The 20,107-nt window shown below is 52.2% G+C and overlaps 1 protein-coding gene across 2 annotated transcripts; it reads right to left on the bottom strand.

Annotated features, from left to right (window-relative positions):
* Positions 1 to 398: 398 nt before the first annotated feature.
* Positions 399 to 4,419, bottom strand: VPS37D (VPS37D subunit of ESCRT-I). Of its 2 annotated transcripts, none has more exons than XM_074328425.1 (4): positions 4,154 to 4,419; positions 2,649 to 2,820; positions 2,081 to 2,163; positions 399 to 1,463 (listed from the first exon to the last, which is right to left on the bottom strand). In XM_074328425.1, exons 1-4 carry the CDS (start codon positions 4,289 to 4,291, stop codon positions 1,107 to 1,109), a joined length of 750 nt encoding a protein of 249 aa, XP_074184526.1. In that variant the 5' UTR covers positions 4,292 to 4,419; the 3' UTR covers positions 399 to 1,106. The 2 variants fall into 2 exon arrangements, with proteins under 2 accessions (XP_074184526.1, XP_074184525.1); XM_074328424.1 differs by having other exon boundaries at positions 399 to 1,469; positions 4,154 to 4,417.
* Positions 4,420 to 20,107: the final 15,688 nt, after the last annotated feature.

Here is a 20,107-nt window from a genome sequence, read left to right as displayed (position 1 = left end):
TACCCTAGCTGAAGATAGATCCTTTCAACACTATAGAACCCCCTCCATCATTCAGTGGGGTGGTCATTTGGCAGGCCAGAGAAGGAGCAGGTACCATCCTGACTGGGCTTACAGGCAACCCAGGAAAAGGTACATACATATGAGGCACTTGGAAAACAGTGAGGAAGCAGAGTGCTGGCCAGAAGTGCTGGGGAATTAAGAGGAAAGGCTCCCATGGGTTGGAAATCAGAGAAGGCTTCATGGAAGAGGCAGGAGCAGTGCTGAACATGAAGGACAGCTGGGCTTTGGATGGGCAGAGAGGAAGGAAGGGCATCAATTGTAGGAAGCGCAGGAGCTGCGATGTTGCAGCTGCAACAGCAGAGTGGCTGGTTGAGGGAGCAGAGAGGAGTCAGGCAGCATCGTCATCCTCATCATCACATTTATTGACGGCCCCTGGGAGGCGGGGCTGGGGACAGAACATACAAAGACAAGGACCTGCCCTCAAAAAGGTTCCATTCTAAGGAGACGGGACAGAAAAATACAGAATGGTCTTTCCTGGGGATGGCCCACTCTCACGTGTGCAGGTCGGAAGCCCCTGGCCTACCTTGCCCCAGGTTCTGGAGCATAAGTGGGGCACATAAAGCCCCAGGGCCATGATGTCCCTGACCCTGCAGCTGGGGCCTGACCACCTGGCTCCTAGGTGGTGGGCCCCAAGACTGGGGGAAAGGTAGGCTCAGGACATGATGGACAACACTCCTGTCAGCCTGGCATTGTGCAAGTCCAGTGGAGTGGCAGGGCCCCTTGGTGGAAGTGGGCACCTTCCCAGGTCCCCAGGAGTCAAGTTCTTTCACTGGGGCTTGCCCATCACCCGGGAGGCCCCAACTGGGGACAAAAAAAGGCAGAGTTTCCTCAGCGCCAGAGGCATAACACCCTGCCCACCCCACCCTCAGCCCTCTCTCAGGGCATCTTCTAGGTGACTCTCCTCCCCAGCTCAGCCTCCAGGGCCAGGGCCTACCTGAGGCCAGGGGGAGGGGCCTGCCCCTCCCCCCACCCAGGCAGTTGGGGAGGAGGAGGAGCCACGCATCAAGTTTGTCTGGGCCCCCATTGTGGGGGCCATACCCTGGATCCTACCGGTGGGGGGGCTCTGGCTGCGAGGGCCGAGGGCTCAGCAGAGGGGCTGGGCCAAGGGGGCACCCGGGGGAGCCCTTCAGCGGGGGCACTGGGCGGGAGTCCAAGGGGGGCAGGCTCCGGGGCACTGCTGGTGGCCCCCGGGCGGCCCCGGTGGGCAGGACAGCTGCAGCAGGGAAGGGTTTGGGGGGATCCGCAGCAGCAGTGGGGGCTGGCTGGGCAGACCGCTCCCGGCGCCGCAGCAGCTCCTGCAGCTTCTCGGCCTGGGTCCGCCTCAGGTGGGCCAGGGCTCGGCCTCGCTGGAAGGCGGGCAGGAAAGCCTCCAGGCTCTGCTCCCCCAGCAGCAGCTGCTCCATCTGCTCCTGGGACAGGAGGTAAGGACAGTTTGCGAGGAGCACAACCAAAGACTGAGGACTGACTGGTCCTCTCCCTCTCACCCTGAATCCCTTCCAATGTTGACCACAGCTGGGGGACGGGCCACCTGAGTTCCAGCCTGGGCCTGCCTCTGACTTGCTGAGCGACTGCAGACAAATGTCCTCTACTCTCAAGCCTTGATTTCCTTAGAGATGAGGCAGGACAGAGATGGGGACACACTTGGGGTAGACTAGGTATCTCTCATGGAGGCCAGGGCCCCTCCTTCCCCACCTCCATTGACTCGCTGAGCACTGCACTCCCAGCCCAGCACTGACAAGTCTGTCCCAGCTCCTCAGTAGACCCAGCCTACGCTGCCCTGAGACATTCACAGGGGAGCTGGGGGTGGGTGGGTGGGTGGAGGGGGGGGCTGGGGATGTGAGAGTGGGAAGAAGGAGCCCTGCTGTACAGTGAGGACAGCAATGTGGTGGGCTCTCCTGGGGGCACTCAGGACAGACTTCCTGGAGGAGGAGCTCTCAAGCCTGCAATGTAAGAATGAAGTGGGGGGATGGTAGGCTAGGTCTCCCTACCTGTCCCCAGGCCCAGTCGCCTTCCCCCTCACCTCAGCCTCCTGCTCAGCCTCTTCCAGCTCAGCCTGCAGCCATCCGAGTGCACAGTGGGGGCTCCAGCGATGCATGCTTTCCTCTGAGGGCCACAGAGGGACAGAGTGAATAGCCCCTGCCCTCAGGGCCTGTCACCCAAGACAGACAGGCCAGAGCCCCAGGGCCCAATCCTGACTCTCACTGATCCTGTGTGTGATTCTGTGCTTCCCTTCCCCCCTCTGGGACCTGTACACAATGCCCATGTGATCAGTTTGTGCACCTTCCCCCAAGATTCTCCCCCCAGTCTTAGTGCAAAAGAGGAAGCTTTGTCTCCTAGAGCACCCCAGGCCTTTGGGTATTAGGCTCCCTTTTTTCCCACTGCCCAGGGCACCCCCTCTGGCCTCTCCAACCCAGCTCTGCTCACCAACTGCTCACTTCCCCAACTCCATTTTCCAAGAGTACCCTTCAAACATGACCCGGGAATAGGTCTGCCCAATTCCCACCCCTCGGCGCCTACACTTCCCAAAGCCAACCAGCCAGATTGCCAACTGCCCCCCACCCCAGGCGGTTCTCTCAGCTTCCCCTCACCCAGTCGCTGCAGCTTGTCTGCACAGCTCTCGGCCACCTCTCGAAGTTCCTGGTACTTGATGGCCAGGGCGGCCCGACCCATCTCCAGACGAGGCCGCAATGCCAGGTTCTCCTTGGCTAGCGCGTAGTTGGAGGCCAGACATGCTTCTCGCTCCAGCTGCAGGCCCTGGAACTGCGACCAGAGAAGAGCCAAGAGGTATACTCAGGGAGTCTGTCCATGTCCACCTACCGCCACCCTGGGTGACAGTGCCCACGGGCCAGGCGAGGGCACCTGTCTCAGGATGCAAGTCAACAGGTGGAGGGACTGCAAGAGGCCCAGACAGGGTTTTGCCTTGAGTTTCCTCTCTGGGCCTCAGTTTCCTGTTCTACAAAGTGAGCTAAAAAGGGCCACCTTATAGGGCTACGGTGAGACTGAAGTGAGGAAAACTATGAAGGCCTCTACAAATGTTAGTTAATTTTTAATTTTTCAATTAATATGTCTGCTCAGGTCCCTGAGGAGTCCCCCTCCCTCCTCTGTCCCATTTTCCATGCATGGGCAGCTTCCCTCTCATTCCAGGCCTTTGTCTGCTTCCTCCTCAGGTGTTTGTGCGGAAAACACTCCCACCCCTGCTCTGACTCTCCAGAGTGGTCTTCTCCCTGTCCCTGCATAGTACCCCCTCAAGCCACCCTCTCTTCCCCTCACACCCCTTCTTCTGCCCTCCAGTGGAATCCCCACACCCCCAAGCAATACACACCCCCTTTTCCTCCCCAATCCCCTAGCACCTGCTCCCAGCTTTCCTTCTATTGCAGAAAGCAGACCCCCCTTTCTTTCCTGGCTCTGGAGAATGCTTTTTCCTTGTTTCCAGGAGCGCCCAGCCTCCTCTCCCAGCCCCTGGAAAACACACTACCCTCCATCTGTCCCCTGTACGATGCACATGCCCCTCTCTGCCTCCCTTCAACACACACTTTCCCTTTCTGGCCCCCACAGCCAACCAGCCTGGGCCTATCTCCTGTGAAATATACAACTTTCTCTTACGGTGGCCTATGGAATACACAGCTCAGCTTTCAGTACCCCTCCCAAAGAAAGACACAAAGCCCCCTCTTGCACCCCTGGAATGCGGGCTGTCCCCCAAAGGTACCCCCAGGTGTGAAACAGGCCCCTAGTTCTCCCTATGGAAGGCGCCTCCCCTTTCCGGCCCTACAGAACGTGGGTGTAGGGCCCCCCACAACACAGCCACCCTGCCCCCCGGAACACACCTCCCCGGAGCATCCGCTGTAGGACACGCCTCGCGGCCATCCCGGGGGTGCACGGGTGCCTCCCTGGGTCTCTGGCGCCCCACCCTCCCCAGGCCGGCTCCGGGCGCCCCCTCCCCCGGGGGCGGCTCCGCGGGGCCCACTCGTACGTGCCAGGCTCCCGCGCCCACCGGCGGCCCCGCGGCCCGGTCCGTGAGGCCCTTTGGTCGCTCGGCAGGTCCGGCAGGCCGCAGCCCGACCCCCGCGCCCCCCGCCCGCACCCCCCGCGCTACCTTCCTGCTGAGCCGCACGATCCGGTCCAGCTTGGGCTCATCCTGAAGCAGGTCCCGGAGCTGCCCGGTGCTGAGGATCCCAAAGCGCCCCGGGCTGCCGGGCTCCGGCCCCGCCCGCGCCGCCCGGGCCCGGTACATGCCGCCCGCCCGCGCCCCCAGCTCGGCTGCTGGCTCGGCCCGCTCGGCCCGCTCCGCCCCGGCTCCGCTCCGCTCCGGCTCCGGCTCCGGGATCCGGCTCCGGCTTCGGCCGCGCGCCCCGCTCCGCCGCCAGAGGGCGCCTCGCCCTCTCTTAAAGGGGCCGCGGCGTGGGGGCTGGGGGTGGGGCGGGGAGGGGGCGAGCCGCACCCCTACCCACCCAGGCAGAGGAGCGCGGCGCCGCGCCTCCGGCATCAGCGTAGCGCGGGCAAACCCATCCTCCTGCCGCGTTCGGGATAATCTGAGGCCGCCTCTCTCTGCATTCCACTCAGCCATCATTTACCACGCCCCCAGGCATGGACTCTCCCACCCCAGGCATTTACAATTTGCAGGGTTATTTCTCATTTCCCCCTTGGATTCGCGGAACAATTTTCTGAGTTTGGCTGGGCGCCAGGAACTCCTGCCCTACGGCTAACTTGGACAAGTCAGTCACCTCCCCAAGGCTCAGTTTTCTGTTCTGTAAAACGGGGTGATGATGTACAATGTGAGGATGAGATAGTGAGTGTTGAGTGCCTTATTTGTAGTAAATGAATACCTAATATGTTGTTTTACAGATGAGGAAACAGGTTCATAAGGATGATGTCATCTCTCCAAAGTCACATTACAGGTAAATGATAGGCAATCTCAGTTCTTCCCTTCTGTGCAGGATCCACAGAGCACATGATGCCCGTCTGTGCTGGGCACTGGGCTAGGAGCTGTGGGGGCACTATGTCTGCTATCAGGGAACTCATGGAATTAGGCACTCAACTCACTCTAGGGCAAGACAGAATGTCAGGTATCATCACACTGTGGCTTCCTGTGGGATTCTCATGTGATGCCAGAGTATGTCATGTAGCTTATCTTCACAGTTAGGCTTGGCCGGTACCACTGTCAGGAAACAGACACTCAGAGATTAAGTCACTTGTCTGAATCAAACAGTAATGAGTGAGCTTGTTCCACTTCACCACACTGCTTAGGAAAGCACCACACTGCCAGGGCAATCAGAAAGGCTCACCACAGGAGGTGACATTTGAGTTGGGTTTTCAAGGATGAATAAGAGTTCTGAAGTTGAAGCAGAAAATGATAAAACCAAAGAGAAAACCAGAAGCCAAGACATAGGGGCTAAAAGAGCCCAACAAGTACTCTTCCAATCCAGCCAGTGCACACTGGGCAGAGCAAGAGAGACAAAACGGATGGAGTGGGGCAGGCCAGGCTTGTTGACAGGTTGTAAAACTAACACTTCTTCCATATTTTTATGATAACTGAAATTTGGTTTTCCCCTTCAAGACTCATCTGGAACACCACCACCTCCAGGAAGCCCTCTTCACCTACCCTGAGTTGTGTGCCCTTCTCCTCTGGGCTCCCACAGTCTCTGCTCTCCCATGGTCCTGGGCATTATCAAGAGCTCCTGCTCACCTCCCAATTTCCTGGCTATGATCTCCCTGATTCTGCTCTGCCTCCTCAGCACCCACCATTTCCACTAAGCTTCCAGGGGTCTCCTAGGCAGTCCTCCCACATGGCCCTTCTTTGGCCCCTCCCACTCTGGGCTCCAGGTTTCTTCACCCTAAGAGATGCTGGTAAGACCTGTCAGGAGGGCCCTGCCTCAGCTTGTCCCCACCTTGTCACCAATTCCACTTTGTTCAGCTGAGTGAGTACCCTGTTGAATATTCCACAGCAATGTCCTCTGTAAACCTTCACCAAACTCCTCAGACCCTCATACCCACTCCTGCTTGTCTTAGTAGCTAACTCCACTGCCCATCACAGGGAGAAGCTCCTGCCACTTTCTGCCTTACCTCTTTGGATTTTCTCTGTGTCTGTCTCAGTGCCCTTCCTTCTCTCCCACCTCCAGAAATGGCAGCTTCTCCTCCTTCCAAAGTCAATCCAGCTGCCCTCTCTATGGGTCTCACCTTTACCTGCCTCCTCCAAGATGCCTTGCTCTACTCCATCACTTATATCTCTCTTTTTCTGCCTTCAGACTGAAACCTCCCTTTCACACTCACCCCCAATATTTTGAAAGTAGCCTGTTACAGACTGAATGTTTCTGTCCTCCCAAAATTCGTATTTTGAAGCCCTAATCCCCAATATGATGGTATTTGAAAGGGGGACCTTTGGGAAGTTATTAGATTTAGATAAAGTCAAGAAATTATGTCTCCCATGATGGCATTAGTGTCCTTAAAAGAAGAGAAAGAGAGCAGAGTTCTTTCTCCAAGTGAGGGCCAGCAATAGGGCAGCTGTCTGCAGGTCAGGGAGAGGGCTCTCACCAGAAACTGAATCTGCTGGCACCTTGGTCTTGGTCTTCCCAGCTTCCAGAATTGTGAGAGATAAAAGTCTGCTGTTGAAGCCCCCCCAGTCTGTGATATTATGTTGTGAGCTGACTGAGCAGGAGCTGACTGAGACATACCCCTATACTCTGCTCTCCCTGTGTCCATTTCCTCACCCTCCTTATTCCTTGACTTGGTCTGATTTCGGGCCCCTCTCACCACTTTAAAGGCACTGTTCTAGCCAAGGTCATCAACCACATTCATACTGCCGGGGCCCCTGTTTTTCACATTTGACACCATTGGCAGTCTCTTTCTTGAACACAGCAATCAGAGCCCAGTCATTTCGTAACCGTCAATTGACAAAAATTAGAAAGTCAGATAATAGCAAGTGTTGGTGAAAATGGGAGTGACAGGAACGCTTATGCCCCACTAGTAGGAGAGAGAATCAGTTCACTTTGGAGAGCAGATTGACAAACACGTAATTCAAAATGCTCATCTCACACCACTCAGTTGTTCCCTCTGTGGTAGACAGAATATTGGCCCCCATAGATGTCCACACCCTAATCCCAGAACCTGTGAATATGTTACCTTCCATGGCAAAAGGAACATTGCAGATGTAATTAAGTGAAGGATCTTGAGATGGAGAGATTACCTATCTATTCAATGGAATAGCAAAGGTTTTTATAAGAGGGAGGCAGGAGAGTCAATCAGAGAAAGAGATGTGACAATGGAAGCAGAGGTTCAGAGTCAGAGAAATTTTGAAGACACTATTTGCTGGCTTTGAAGATGCAGGAAGTGGCCACAGGCCAAGGAATACAGGTGGCCTCTAGAAGCCAGAAGAGGCCAGGAAATGGTTTCTCCTTTAAGCCTTCAGAGGGAGCATGACCTGCCAACACCTTGATTTCAGCCCAGTGAAACCCATTCAGATTTCTGACATCCAGAGCTGTAAGATAATAAATTTGTATGGTTTTAAGCCACTAGTGTTGTGATAATTTGTTACAGTGGCCATAGGAAACTAACACAAACTCCTAGGAAGTTTCACTCTCTTGGACTAGGTGGCAAGAACAGGAATGTTCATAGCAGCTTGTCTTGTAATAACAAAAACCTGGAAGCAACCCACATGTCCAATACCAGGAGAATGACAAAGGAACTGGTATACCTTCACACAATGGAATACTTCGTACTCTAAGCAATGGAAATGAGTAGAGTACGGCTACACATGTCAATATGGATGAATCTCACAAACAACACTGAGTAAAAACAGGCAGCCTCAGAGTACATGCAGTATAAAAAGAGTACATGCAGTATAATACTGTTTACATAAATTTTGACATGCAAAATTATACTTCATATTGCTAAAGATATGTATAAAGTAAAAGCATGAGAATAGTAAATACCAAAATAAGGAGCATGGCTGTCTGGCAGAAAGGGATGGAATCAGAGAGGAGACCAGAGGGGACTTCAATGGCATTGAGAGAGTTCCATTTCTTAAGCTGAGTGGAGGTACACAGATGTATGAGGTGTGATCAAACAATACGGTGAATATTTAAATAAAAAAAATTTATTACAGGGCGGCCAGATGGCTCAGTTTGTTAGAGTGCGAGCTCTGAACAACAGGCAGTGTTGCCAGTTCGATTCCTGCATGGGATGGGGGGGCTGTGCCCCCTGCAACTAAGATTAAAAACGGCACTGGATGTGGAGCTGAGCTGTGCCCTCCACAACTAAATTGAAGGACAACGACTTGGAGCTGATGGGCCCTGGAAAAACACACTGTTTCCCAATATTCCCCAATAAAAATTAAAAAATTTATTACAGTACAAGACACATTGCCATTAATCCTCCTCAAAATACTCCCCCTCGCTTCAAACACACTTATCCCATCGTTCTTGCCACTTTCTGGAAGTCCTCTTTTGTGAGTGTCTTTAGTTGCGCTGTTGTGACTGCCTCTATGTCCTGAATCTTTTTGACTTTGGAGAAGAGCCAGAAGTCACAGGTGCCAGATTCAGTGAATAAAGTGGATGAGGACACACCGTAATGTATTTATTGGACAGAAATTGCTGTGCCAGAAACGATGTGTGACATGGAGCGTTGTCATGATGGAGGACGATTTACGCACACTCTAAAGCATACCTTCTCTCAACCGTAGTTCACACCCAACTGACTGCACCGAACAAGTTGAAACTTGTCACACACTGTTACTAAGGTTCAGCGTGCCGCTTTCTGTACTGAAGATCCCTGCCTTTCTGTTTGGTGGCACTTGGCAGCATTATTCACCGTATTTTATGATCACAATGGAAAGCCTCCATGTTACACATCGCTTCTGGTGAGGCAATTTCTGTCAAATATAAACATTACGGTGTGTCCTCATCCACCTTATTCACTAGATCTGGCACCGTGTGACTTGTGGCTCTTCCCCAAAGTCAAAATGACCATGAAAGGTAAACGTTTTGAATCGATTCAGGACATCGAGGCAGCTATGACAGCGCAACTAAAGACACTCACAAAAGAGGACTTCCAGAACTGCTTCAGAAAGTGGCATGAACAATGAAATAATTGTGTTTGAAGTGAGGGGAAGTATTTTCAGGGGCATTAATGGCAATGTGTCTTTTACTGTAATAATTTTTTAAAATTTAAACATTCACCATATTTTTTTAATCACACCTTGTGTGTTAGGGACACTAGTCCTTTATCAGATGTGTGACTTGTAATTGTATCTCATTCTGTAGGTTGTCTTTTCTCTCTCTTGATGGTGTCCTTTGAAGTACAAAAGTTTTTATTCTGATGAATTTCAATTTATCTATTTTTATTTTTGTTGCTTGTGCTTTGACATCATATCCAAGCACATACTTCCTAACTCAAGATCATGAATATTTACCTTTATGTTTTCTTCTAATAGTTTTTATAGCTTTAGCTCTTCCATTTAGGTCATTGATCCATTTTGGGTTCATTTTTGTATGTGTTGTGTGGTAGGGATCCAACTTCATACTTTTCCAGGTGGATATCCAGTTGTCCAAGCACACACATACACCCCCTTTTTAAAACATGGACCTCAGGTACACAGATGTAGATTAATCCTAATTCTTGTTGTTGTTGTTTTTAATACACTCTCATCTTTGGCCCATATGTGGCCTGCTTTAATTTATTTATTTGTGGAATTATCACTGTTTGATGAGTACCAGTGAAATCACCACCCAATCCAGAACTGGCACATCACCAATAGCCTACATCTGGGTTCTCCTACCCAAGTCTGTGCCTGCCCACACCCAAGGTAACCACACTCCTAAATGTGGAGTTTATCACTCTCCTGCTTTAAAAAAAAAAAAAAAAAAAAAAGCTTTATTGAAGTATAATTGATGCACAATAAACTGCACACATTTAAAGTGTACAAGTTGATGAGTCTGGGCATAGATATACACCCTTGAAAGCATCACCAAAATCAAGGCAATGAACATAGCCATTATCCACAAAACTGACTTTATACTCTCTTGTAATCCCTCCCTCCAGTCTCTCCCACACCCCACAACCCCATCCCTAAATAACCCCTGACCTGATTTCTGTCACTACCGGTTAGACTACATTTTCTAGAATTTTATATAAATGGAAGTATACTATTTGGGGGCAGGGGTTGGCTTCTTTCACTCAGAATAATTATTCTGATATTCATCCATGCTGTTGCATTTATCAACAGGTCGTTCCTTTTTATTGCAGTATAGTATTCCATTGCGTGAATAGACCACAATTTGTTTATCCATTCATTTGTCGATGGACATTTTGGCTGTTTCCAGTTTCAGACTTTTACAAAAAAAGCTGTTATAAGCATTTGTGTGCAAGTCTTTGTATATGTACAAGCCTTTGTATAGACATATCGTTTCATTTCTCTTGACTAAATACCTTGGCGTGAAATGGCTAGATCAGACAACAGCTGCATGTTTAACATTTTAAGAAACTACTAGTTTTCTAAACTGTTTTAACATCTCCACCACAGTATGTGAGTTCCAGTTGCTCCACATTCTTACCAACACTTTATATGGTCAGTCTTTTTCATTTTAGCCATTCGAACAGGTGTGTAGTCCCTTTGTTTTGTTAAAATAGTTTTATTATATAGACACATGCACCTAAACAATATATTATTTGTAGCTTGTTTTGGATCTCATAGAAAGTGAAGGCTCTGCCATCAGCCATCTTGTCTTGCTGCTGAGGGAACAGCTTCCTCCTCCATTGTGATCATGTTCACAGCAGCACGGGGCTAGGCACATAGGAGACATCAATCCAAGAAACAAGCAGCCTGATATCCTCAGCTGTCTCAGAGCGTCGTCATTTACCACATCAGAGGCTCAGACCTTACCTGCCATCCTGAGGACAACAGCCTGCCGGATGTCACCCAGTGGTGACCCTTCAATACAGTGTCTCCCACTCCGCCCGCGTTCAGTCTCGCCTACCTCCTTATTTGGTTTAGGAGGTGATGAGGCTCAAAACAGGAAAGCCTCCTGAAGCCTCCATATTTCTCACCCTAAACCTTCCATCTGTCCCCAAATCCTCTTCATGCAATTCTGCTGATATTTACAAACATGCTATCTTGTGTAAGGTCCTGTTCTGAGGCTGGATTCAGAGTTGAAGGAGACCCAAGCCCTTTGCAGAAAGACACACAGAATCACAGCAACAATTGGTCCCTTCGCTCCACAAGCCCTCCATCCACCTCCCCAGAGGGTCGCATGGTTCTCAGACAGCTCAGGCAACTTGGCCACTCCTGGGCTGAGGCACCAACGCTGCATGGCCCCGGGCTCTCCCCTGCACTGCTTCTCCCTTGCTGCCCCCTCCTCACCCCCAGCAAACCCCGGCGGGGCCTGCCTTGGCCTGACACTCTTCCATGGCTCCCTGTCCTCCCCAGGGATGAAGCCTACATTTCTTTGTCTGATGCCTGTGCTCCTACCTGATTCTATCCCTTTTTTCTTTTCCTGGATCTGATATTTGACCTATAGACCCCCCTCCAGTCAAGCCAGACTCCAGACTATTCCCCATCTTTCTGCCGCATTTCCATACCTCCCCTGCTTTTGCCCAAGATGTCCCTCCACCTAGAAAGCCTTTCTTCCAAAGCCTTGTCCTGAAGTTGTTAAAGAACTGCCCCGTTCTTGTTGGCCTAGCACACATCTCCTCCTTCACCAGCAGAATCAGTCCTTCCTTCCCGGCAGATTCTGTCACAGCCCTGATCCTAGCCTGGCCTGTACCAGAGTCATTAAAGTCTCACCTGTCCTCCACTGTTAGACTAGAGGTCCCCTGAGAGCAGGGACCGCATTTATGTCATCTTTCCAGTGCCAGCCCCCACTATATGATCTATGACACAGCAAGTACAGGGACAGGACACCTGGGCTCAAATTCCACCTTTGCCACCGACCACCTATATGAACCGCAGAAAAATTACCCTACCGCTGTGCCTCTGTTTTCTGATCTGTAAAATGGGGAGAAAACACCCATCCCATCTGATGGCAGACGTTAGCTACAAGGGGTAGTGATGTGTTGAGTTGAAACGAGACCCTGCCCTCACTCTAGAGAATCTTCATATAAGATGTAGATACTTTATATTGGTCTTCAGGAGACTTCCTTAAGTGAGGGGACCCCCGTGCTTCCTCCCTAGCTTCCATTAAGGAAAGGGGAGCTATCTACCAGAGGCCATCTAACCCACCTCTCTTCTTTCTCAGCATCAAAGTAAGCGTGAACATCTTCCTCCTGTAGGGAACTTTCCAGGATTGGCTTAGTTCAAGGAACTTCTCCTTCCCTCTCCCTTTCTCTGATGTGAAGGCCCTATAACCCTAGCCATGCCCTCCACCCTGCTTTCCATTTCCACCTTGTTCTGCAAGGAATGCAGACACCTCCAGACCACTTCCAGGTCAGCCTGAGGTTTTTCACAGGGTGTAGCTGGAACAAGGAAGGGTCCTGGAGAGAGAACATCTTACCCAAACTTTCCTGCCTTCCCTGTTTTACATATGTTTTACAAATCCAGGATGCTCAGGTAAATTTGAATTTTAGATAATAGTATGAATGACCTTTTAGTATAAGTATGCCCCAAATATTGAATGAGATATACTTATACTTAAAAAATATTCATTGGGCGGCCGGATGGCTCAGTTGGTTAGAGCGCGAGCTCTCAACAACAAGGCTGCCGGTTCAATTCCCGCATGGGACGGTGGGCTGCGCCCCCTGCAACTAACATTGAAAACAGCAACTGGACTTGGAGCTGAGCTGCGCCCTCCACTACTAGTTTGAAGGACAACGACTTGGAGCTGATGAGCCCTGGAGAAACACACTGTTCCCCAATATTTCCCAATTTTAAAAAAAGTTTATTTAATAAGAAATATATATCTATATTCATAGTTTATCTGAAGATCATATTCAACTGGCATTCTGGATTTTTATTTGATAACTCTGACAACCCTATGTACAGGGAAACTGAGGCTCTGGGAAATAGAGTTAAGTACTTTGCTCAGTTGTAGAGCCAGTTAGTGGCAGGACCAGGGTTATACCCCAGTGCGGCCCCTGCCCTGGCTCAAGCCCGACTTCCCTTACACACACACACACACGTGCGGGCACGTACATGCGCTTGCTACCTGATTTCATTTTCTGGGTCCTGCCTCTGATTGTGTCCAAGGTAGCAGGACTGAGGCCCAACAGTGCGAGCACGTGTGAAAGGAAGCTCATGGAGGAGAGGGAAGAGTGAGCAGAGAAGGAACAAGGTGACCCACAAGAAACACTCCCGGAGTATGAGGGGTTTGGAAGGAGTAGGGGGCATCCTCATCAGCTGCCCTTCTCGAGATGCCCACCCAGGGCAGCGTGAATTTAGGCTGGAGGGTGAGCAGGATCCTGAATAACCCAGGGCCTCTTGTGGGCCCAGCCAATCCCTCAGCCTCCCCATGTCACAGCGCCCTGCACTCAACTTTCTACCATCAGCAGGGACTCCAGTGTCATCCTTGGCAAGGCTCCCCCAAACTCTGCTGCCCATCTCTAGCTTCAAAAAAAAGAAGGAAGGAAGCTCATGGGACCAACAGGAATCTGTTCATCGTCAGGGATACCAACCATTACCTGTTCTTCCTTCTCTTCACCCCGACTGCCTGGGCCCCGCCCCCTCTGCCCCACGAAGTCCCTTGGAGCTGGCAGGTGAGCTAGGGCCCTGAATACCCCGTTCTCAGGTGGAACCCACTCAGCAGTGCCTCTAAGGACTTGCGTGTCCTTGCTAGACTCTGATGAGAATCCTGGCCTCATCCTCTCTCAGGGTGCTACCTGGTGGGTGTTCAAGGTGTTCGTGGACGGATGTAAGAGTCAGGAGGAATTTGAGGACCCAGAACCAAAATCACATGAAGGAGGTGGGTGGGCTCCAGGCAGGCAGGAGGGGGTGAGGGAGGAAAAGTCAGGAAAGTGGTGGGGTTCAGGGAGTACGTAAGACAGAGGCTCAAGGAAGGGCTTGCAGGGTGGGAGGGTGGTTCAGGGAGAGGAAGGAGGCTGAGGAGGAGAGAGTGACTCAGGAGAGGGAAAGGAGGTCAGAAAGCGGGGTTCCAGGAGGTAATGGGAGCTCAGGGAGAGTAGAGAGCGGTGGAAGGGGCGGGCTCAGTAAGGGTAGGGGCTGTGAGAAGGAGGAGGGCTGCTCAGGGAATGGGAAATCAGGGAGAGAGAAAGGGCTTAGGGGCAGGAGGTGGCTCAGGAGGGGGCACAGGATGGAGGTGGTACGTAGGGAATGGATGGGGTTCAGTGAGCCAGCTGGGGGAGGAGAGGATGAGAGAGAGAGAGAGAGAGAGAGAGAGAGAGAGAGAGAGAGAATTTAGGGACTAGGAACTGGGATGGGGTTCCAGCGGGGGTGGGGCTCAGGGAGGTAGCTGAGGCAGCCTGGCTTTGCCTCACTTGCCTTGGCCCTACACCTGTGTCTCCTCCTCCTCTCTTCTCTAATCCAGCCCGCGGCTTGGGAACCAGGCACCAAGCCTTGGGGGAGAGACGGAGGTTAAAGGTTAGCGGGCATGAGCTGGTCCCAGATGGGGATTGGCAGCACCTGGGCCCCTGGCCAGGGCCATGGCTGCCCCACAGGTCTCCAGGCAGGTGAGCGGCTGCCACCCACGTGCTAAAGTGAGGAGGCACCAAATCAAGGGGCAAAGGACACGCTGAGCAGACCGGGGTGGGGGGGCCGGGCAGCGCCCGCCTCCACAGCTGCAGCTAAAAGCCGTGCAGCGCAGAGCACAGAGCCCTCTGCCACCGGAGCAGAGAAGACACTGAGAGCCGCTGCCATCACCCCGGAGCATCCTGCGGGGACGCCGACCCGGGAACCTGTCCCGTGGCCCTGGCTGGAACCCACCCCAGACGCAGATCGCGCATTATCCAGGTGAGGGGCATAAAAAGGATCAGGTGGGTGCAGGTGCCTAGTGTAAGGAAAGTCGGGACCTGCCTTCTGCTGGACTCAGTCTCCCACCTGTCAAATGGGGAGGAGCACTTCTATGGCTCTGCTGGGCACAGGGATTAATACTTTTGTGGACTTGCCCCCTCACTCAGGCTCTGCTGCCAGGGGGAGAGAGAGAGGCAAGCTCCAACCCCAGGGAGGGCTCAGGATCAAGAAGCCAAGAGTTCATCCTGCTTGCAGAGGGTGGGGTGCTCGCAGGTTCCCGTGGCCTCCTGGGTCTCACTGGCTGAACTGGGGCTGAATGGTGGTCTAAAGAGCTCTCCCTGGAGCTCAGTGTGGGCCCAGGGAGGCAAGAGGCGAGGGCCTGGCAGGTGTAGAGAAGAACCAGTAGTGAAACTGGTTTCAGGTAGGCCCTGGGATCAGGGGCAAGGACCCAGAGCTCACCCTGGCTGGGCAGGGAGAAGCCAGATGTCACAGTGGGGCAGGGAAGCCATGTAGATTCACGGCCACCAGGCTTTTAGCCACCTGGTAGGGGCTAAAGAAGTGGCAAAGGACACTCCCGTTGATCTGGCCCAAGAAGGCCAGGGCTTCCTTCTGGCTCCCAGGCATCTGCCCCCACGTATGTCTCCTGAGGCCATCCTGGTGGGCGAGGAGGCCATGGCCAGGCCTGGGCTGGGCTTAGGAGCTTTGGGTTCTTGTCTGTGTCCGGCTGTGTGACCTTGAGCACACTACTTCCTTTCTCTGGGCCTGGTTCTCCCTCTGGGACATGGCGAGACTTGTCCCTGGGCCACTGGCGTGGAGACAGGGACAGAATAAAATGGGACACCAGGAAGATAGGGCCGCCCTATCCTCCAAGCAAGGTCTCTCTGGTCCTTCACAAAGAGGAGGACGTTACAGGGTCAGCTCGGTCAGGTGGCAGGTCGGGTCAGGGATCTACCAGGCCGCCATCTTGCCCAAGTTCTCCTCTCACTCTCGGCGCCGGCCCTTCCTCCTGCCCAGGCCTCAGACCCAGGGGAGGGCTCAGAACAGCGGTCTGGGAACCTCAGGCTTGGGAACCAAGCAGTGGGCTCAGATCCACCCAATGAGGCTCAGCTCCTCAGCCTCCGGGCCGGTGCAGCTCCTGGAGGAGGAGGGAATTTCCAGCTGAGGAGCTTGGAGCTGTGGCAACTGGGAGGTTCCCTTTCCTGAGAGGATGAGTCTTCTGATTACACTTGGCCCTCCATGCCCCCTAAGGACACAATCTACCCCAGGCAACGGCTTAGTTTGGAATCATGCTCAGGGCTCAGGCTGGGCTGAGGACTCAACCTGGGCCCAGGTGAGAGGGCCCCTGAGAGCTGGAGTCAGTGCCCCACTTGGGGTCTTAGAATGCTGTGAATGAAATCACCTGGCCTACATGAGGCGGCGCTGGTGGAGGTGACATTTGTAAACTGAGGTGGAGAGCACATGAGCGTTGACAAACTGCAGAGTGGAACAGAAGCAGGAGGGGCTGAGCTTTTGAGGCTTGCCTGAACCACACCTGCCCAGATGCCCTCCCTGGGGCCTCCCTTTGGGGCTGCCCTTGGCCCTGCTGCTGGTCTTGTAGTGGGTAAAGGCAGGTTTGTCTCTGTGTTGGAGCTGTTGGGCTGGTAGAGGCCCTTGTCAGCCCCTTTCACCCCCTGTTCAGGGCCAAAGAAGGGATTTTGGCTCGGATGTGAGGCAGAGGAGGGAGAAGACAGGGGGCTCCCTCACTGTGCCAGGTACTGTGCAGAGCTTTTCTGTCCCTGTTTCCTTCCTGATAACCTGAGAGGGAAAGGATATTCTCTCCACTTTACAGGAAACAGGCCAAGAGAGACCAAGGCACTGGCTCAAGGTCACACAGCCTGGAAATGGCAGGGCTAGGATTCAAACCCAGGCAGCCTGATTCTAAAACTCTGGTGTCTGCTCCCACTGCTGCCTCTGATTCGCCCCCTGGTGACCCTGTCTCTTCCAGGGCCTCACTGTATTCATCCATAACCTGGGTCTAAGTGGACTTGCCTGGACTGTCGGGCAGTAGCAGTAGTAAATGAACGTGTACTCTGCATTCGGAAGCAGCACACAAGAGGGGTGTCTCCTGGGAGCTCATGGGTATCCACATGGCCTGCACCTACCTCCCACACCTCCCCACCTGCCTTTCTACTCCTGAGCTTCAAGGGGCAAGGCAGCTCACATTTGGCTTTCTTCTTTGAAGTAGGGAAAGCTGACCTTGTGTAGGGAGTTCCCAACAGGGCAGGAAAGAACAGAACGTTCCCAGGGCAGGGTCTGGCACTGATAAATAGGTGATGCATCCTCATGACTGGCCCTGAGATATGGGGCAGGCTGGCTGGTGGGTGGGTGGGCAGGTGACAGTCAGCTCAGTGACTCTGGGTGAGAGATATGCCTCGCTAGGACCTTCTTTGCACACTTAATGGAAATATTTAACAGGACAAATTCCTGCAACTGAACTTGATGGTTCAAAGAGTCCTAACATTTTCGGTGAAATAGATTTTACCAAATGGTTCTCCAAAAATATAATGTCATGTTCCCTGCCTACCAACAGAGCAGGGGAAAGGCTGTTGCCCTATCATGTCATTCCTGCCTCTTCTTGGCCTGGGATAGGGCTTTAAGGCTGCCCAGGAAACAGCCACAGTGCTGGAGAAGGGGAAGTTTCTAGACAGATTACCTCACTGGTCATGCCACACACCACTGTTTTCTTCTCCCCAGCTGCCCTGCACACGACCCATCCCACCCCCACCACACCATGTGCTGCACCCAGGACCCTATGGAAGTGGCTTCCCTCTCTATTTCACCATACTAGTCAAAAAGTACAGGGTCAGGAATTAGAGCCTTAGATTCTCTGCTCTGTGACCTCAAGCAAGTGACTTAACTTCTCTGAGACTGTTCCCTCATTAGTGACATGGAGTAATCATAATCCCGGTCCATCTGCTCTCCCTGAGGAACAGAGGAGAGAGTGTCTGAAAATGCGGTGGTTCCTGCCAAGGGCCAGGTAGGGACCAATAGTTTTGTTTGCTAAACTTTGGGTGGGCTTTGGGTGCATAGATGGACGGCCCAAGGCCCTAGCCTCAGGAAGCTCATGGGCTGGCTGAGGGGGAGAGGGATGCAGAAGGAGAAAAGCAGAAAAGATGATGGAGAGGGATGGAAGTGGGCTGGGCCTGGAACTAGCCCCACCTCGTATTCCGAATCAGAGATCCCCGGGCCTGTCCTGGTTCTTCTAGGACCACCTGGGGCAGCGCAGGCTCACCTTCAGGCAGTTCTCCTCAGGAAGTCTTCCTGTCCCCCTTCAGTGCCCTTAGAACCCACAGAGACTCTAGAATAGGCCCTGGGCACTAGCTCCTACCCTGCCTGCTGTTCTTTCTCCAGTTGCTTCTTTCCTCCTCTGCTGGGCCCTCCGTGCTCAGCCTCGCCTGGAACAGGAGCTCACAGGAGGCTTCCCTGATACCGTGTCAGTCCTGGGTTCAAATCTCAGCCCTGACACTTACCATGTGTGAGAACCTGGGCCAGTCATGCTATAAAATGGGGTCACTAGTTCTCTCTCGCCTGGCCTTGCTCTCAGGGAATTGAGGTAATGACTATGAAGCCACTTTGTCAAAGGGTATATGAGTGTAAGCTGCGTTGGCCACCAATGGTTGTCAAACTTTCTGCAGCCCCAAAATAAATGGGCAAAGGGCCCATTTTTATTTTCAATCTGCCGTGGACATATAATTATGCAAAATACAATAAAAAATTGAAATACTAGAAAAATTAAATTGAAATAAACTATAAGCCCAGTTTTTAAAAATATATATCCAACAGATATTAGATGACTCTATTAAGTTGATATAAATGTTTTTAAGCACTCTCAATTTATGTATTTATTTTGTCATGAACTGGGAAGGGAAACCGGTGCTTCATGGGCCACACTTTGAGTGGCACTAGTGTGGAGGCCTCAGTGCCCATTCGAGCCAGGCTTAGGGGCAGGGCCAGGGGTGGTTGCTGGAGAGCAAAGCAGACACATGGGCTACTGGCGGCCTGATCGCACCCCACCCAGGTGAATGACTTGCCACTCTGTGGTTCCCCAGCCCTGCCTTTGCCCCTGCTGTTTCCTCCCAGAACACCTTCTCCCTCTCTGCATGTCTAGTTCTTGCTTTGTCTTTTGAGGCCCAGCTCAAGCATACTCTCTTCTAGAGAGAGTTCCCTAACCCGCAGGCTGTAAGCCAGCCCTCCCTCCACAGAGTTTCCACAGGGCTGGGCACTACTTCTGCCCCTGGCTGAGTCAGTGGTGGGCATACTCACTCTCCCATGCTGAGTTGCCTGAAGGCAGGCAGGAGTCATGTTATAAGTATCTGAGCACCCCCTGTTCCTCCACCCCTGGCTCATCTGAGGGCTTGATACCAGCAGACAGTAAGTGTGTGTGGTAGATGGGCAGATGAGTGGGTATTTGGGTGGGACTATGAATGAAAAGATGGAAGGTTAGGTAGATGTATAGATGGAAGGCTGGATGGACAGACGGACAGATTGGTAGGAGATGGATGGATAAAATGGATGGATGAATGGATGGAAGAAGAGATGGAAGAAGAGATGAATGGATTGGTTAACAGAGTATGACTAGATAGATGGTGGATGAATGGACAGGTAGGTGAACAGATTGGATGAATAGATGGATAGGTAAATGACTAGATGGACAGATAGATGGGTGGACAGATAGCTGGCCTCACTTGAGCGCTACTCTGTTGTGCTTTCTCCTCTGCCTTTCCTCCTTTCCCTTTTTTTGACTGGGTATTATTTTTTAATTTTTATTGGGGAACATTGGGGAACAGTGTGTTTTTCCAACACCCATCAGCTCCAATCAAGTCATTGTTTTCAATCTAGCTATTGTTTTCACTCTAGCTGTGGAGGGCGCAACTCACTGTCCTATGTGGGGAACAAACCGGCAACCTGGGTGTTACGAGCACTGCATGAGCGCTACACTCTAATCAACAGAGCCAACCGGCCACCCTGGGTATTTTCATAATTTAAAAATGTGTAAACAATATGAACTGCTGAAGCAGAAAGTCTATAAACATGAAACATGCTTCTTGCAAAGGAAAATATTTTTTTTTCATTCCTAATATATTGAGATCCGTATTTTTGATAGAACAATTGGATGCTCCT

This window comes from Rhinolophus sinicus, linkage group LG03, assembly GCF_036562045.2.
Source record: "Rhinolophus sinicus isolate RSC01 linkage group LG03, ASM3656204v1, whole genome shotgun sequence".
Lineage (NCBI taxonomy): Eukaryota > Metazoa > Chordata > Mammalia > Chiroptera > Rhinolophidae > Rhinolophus > Rhinolophus sinicus.
The sequence above is the reverse complement of the archived record's forward strand: the minus strand, read 5'-3'. Positions and strand labels throughout refer to the sequence as shown.

What these genes read in the sequence shown, in the direction of transcription:
- VPS37D (XM_074328424.1), bottom strand. Translation starts at nt 4,291, where the DNA reads ATGTACCGGGCCCGGGCGGCGCGGGCGGGGCCGGAGCCCGGCAGCCCG. An exon ending in AGACAAGCTGCAGCGACTGG is followed by an intron (nt 2,164 to 2,648) that starts GTGAGGGGAAGC and finishes TGTGGCCCTCAG; the next exon opens with AGGAAAGCATGCATCGCTGG. An exon ending in AGGCTGAGCAGGAGGCTGAG is followed by an intron (nt 1,470 to 2,080) that starts GTGAGGGGGAAG and finishes CTCCTGTCCCAG; the next exon opens with GAGCAGATGGAGCAGCTGCT.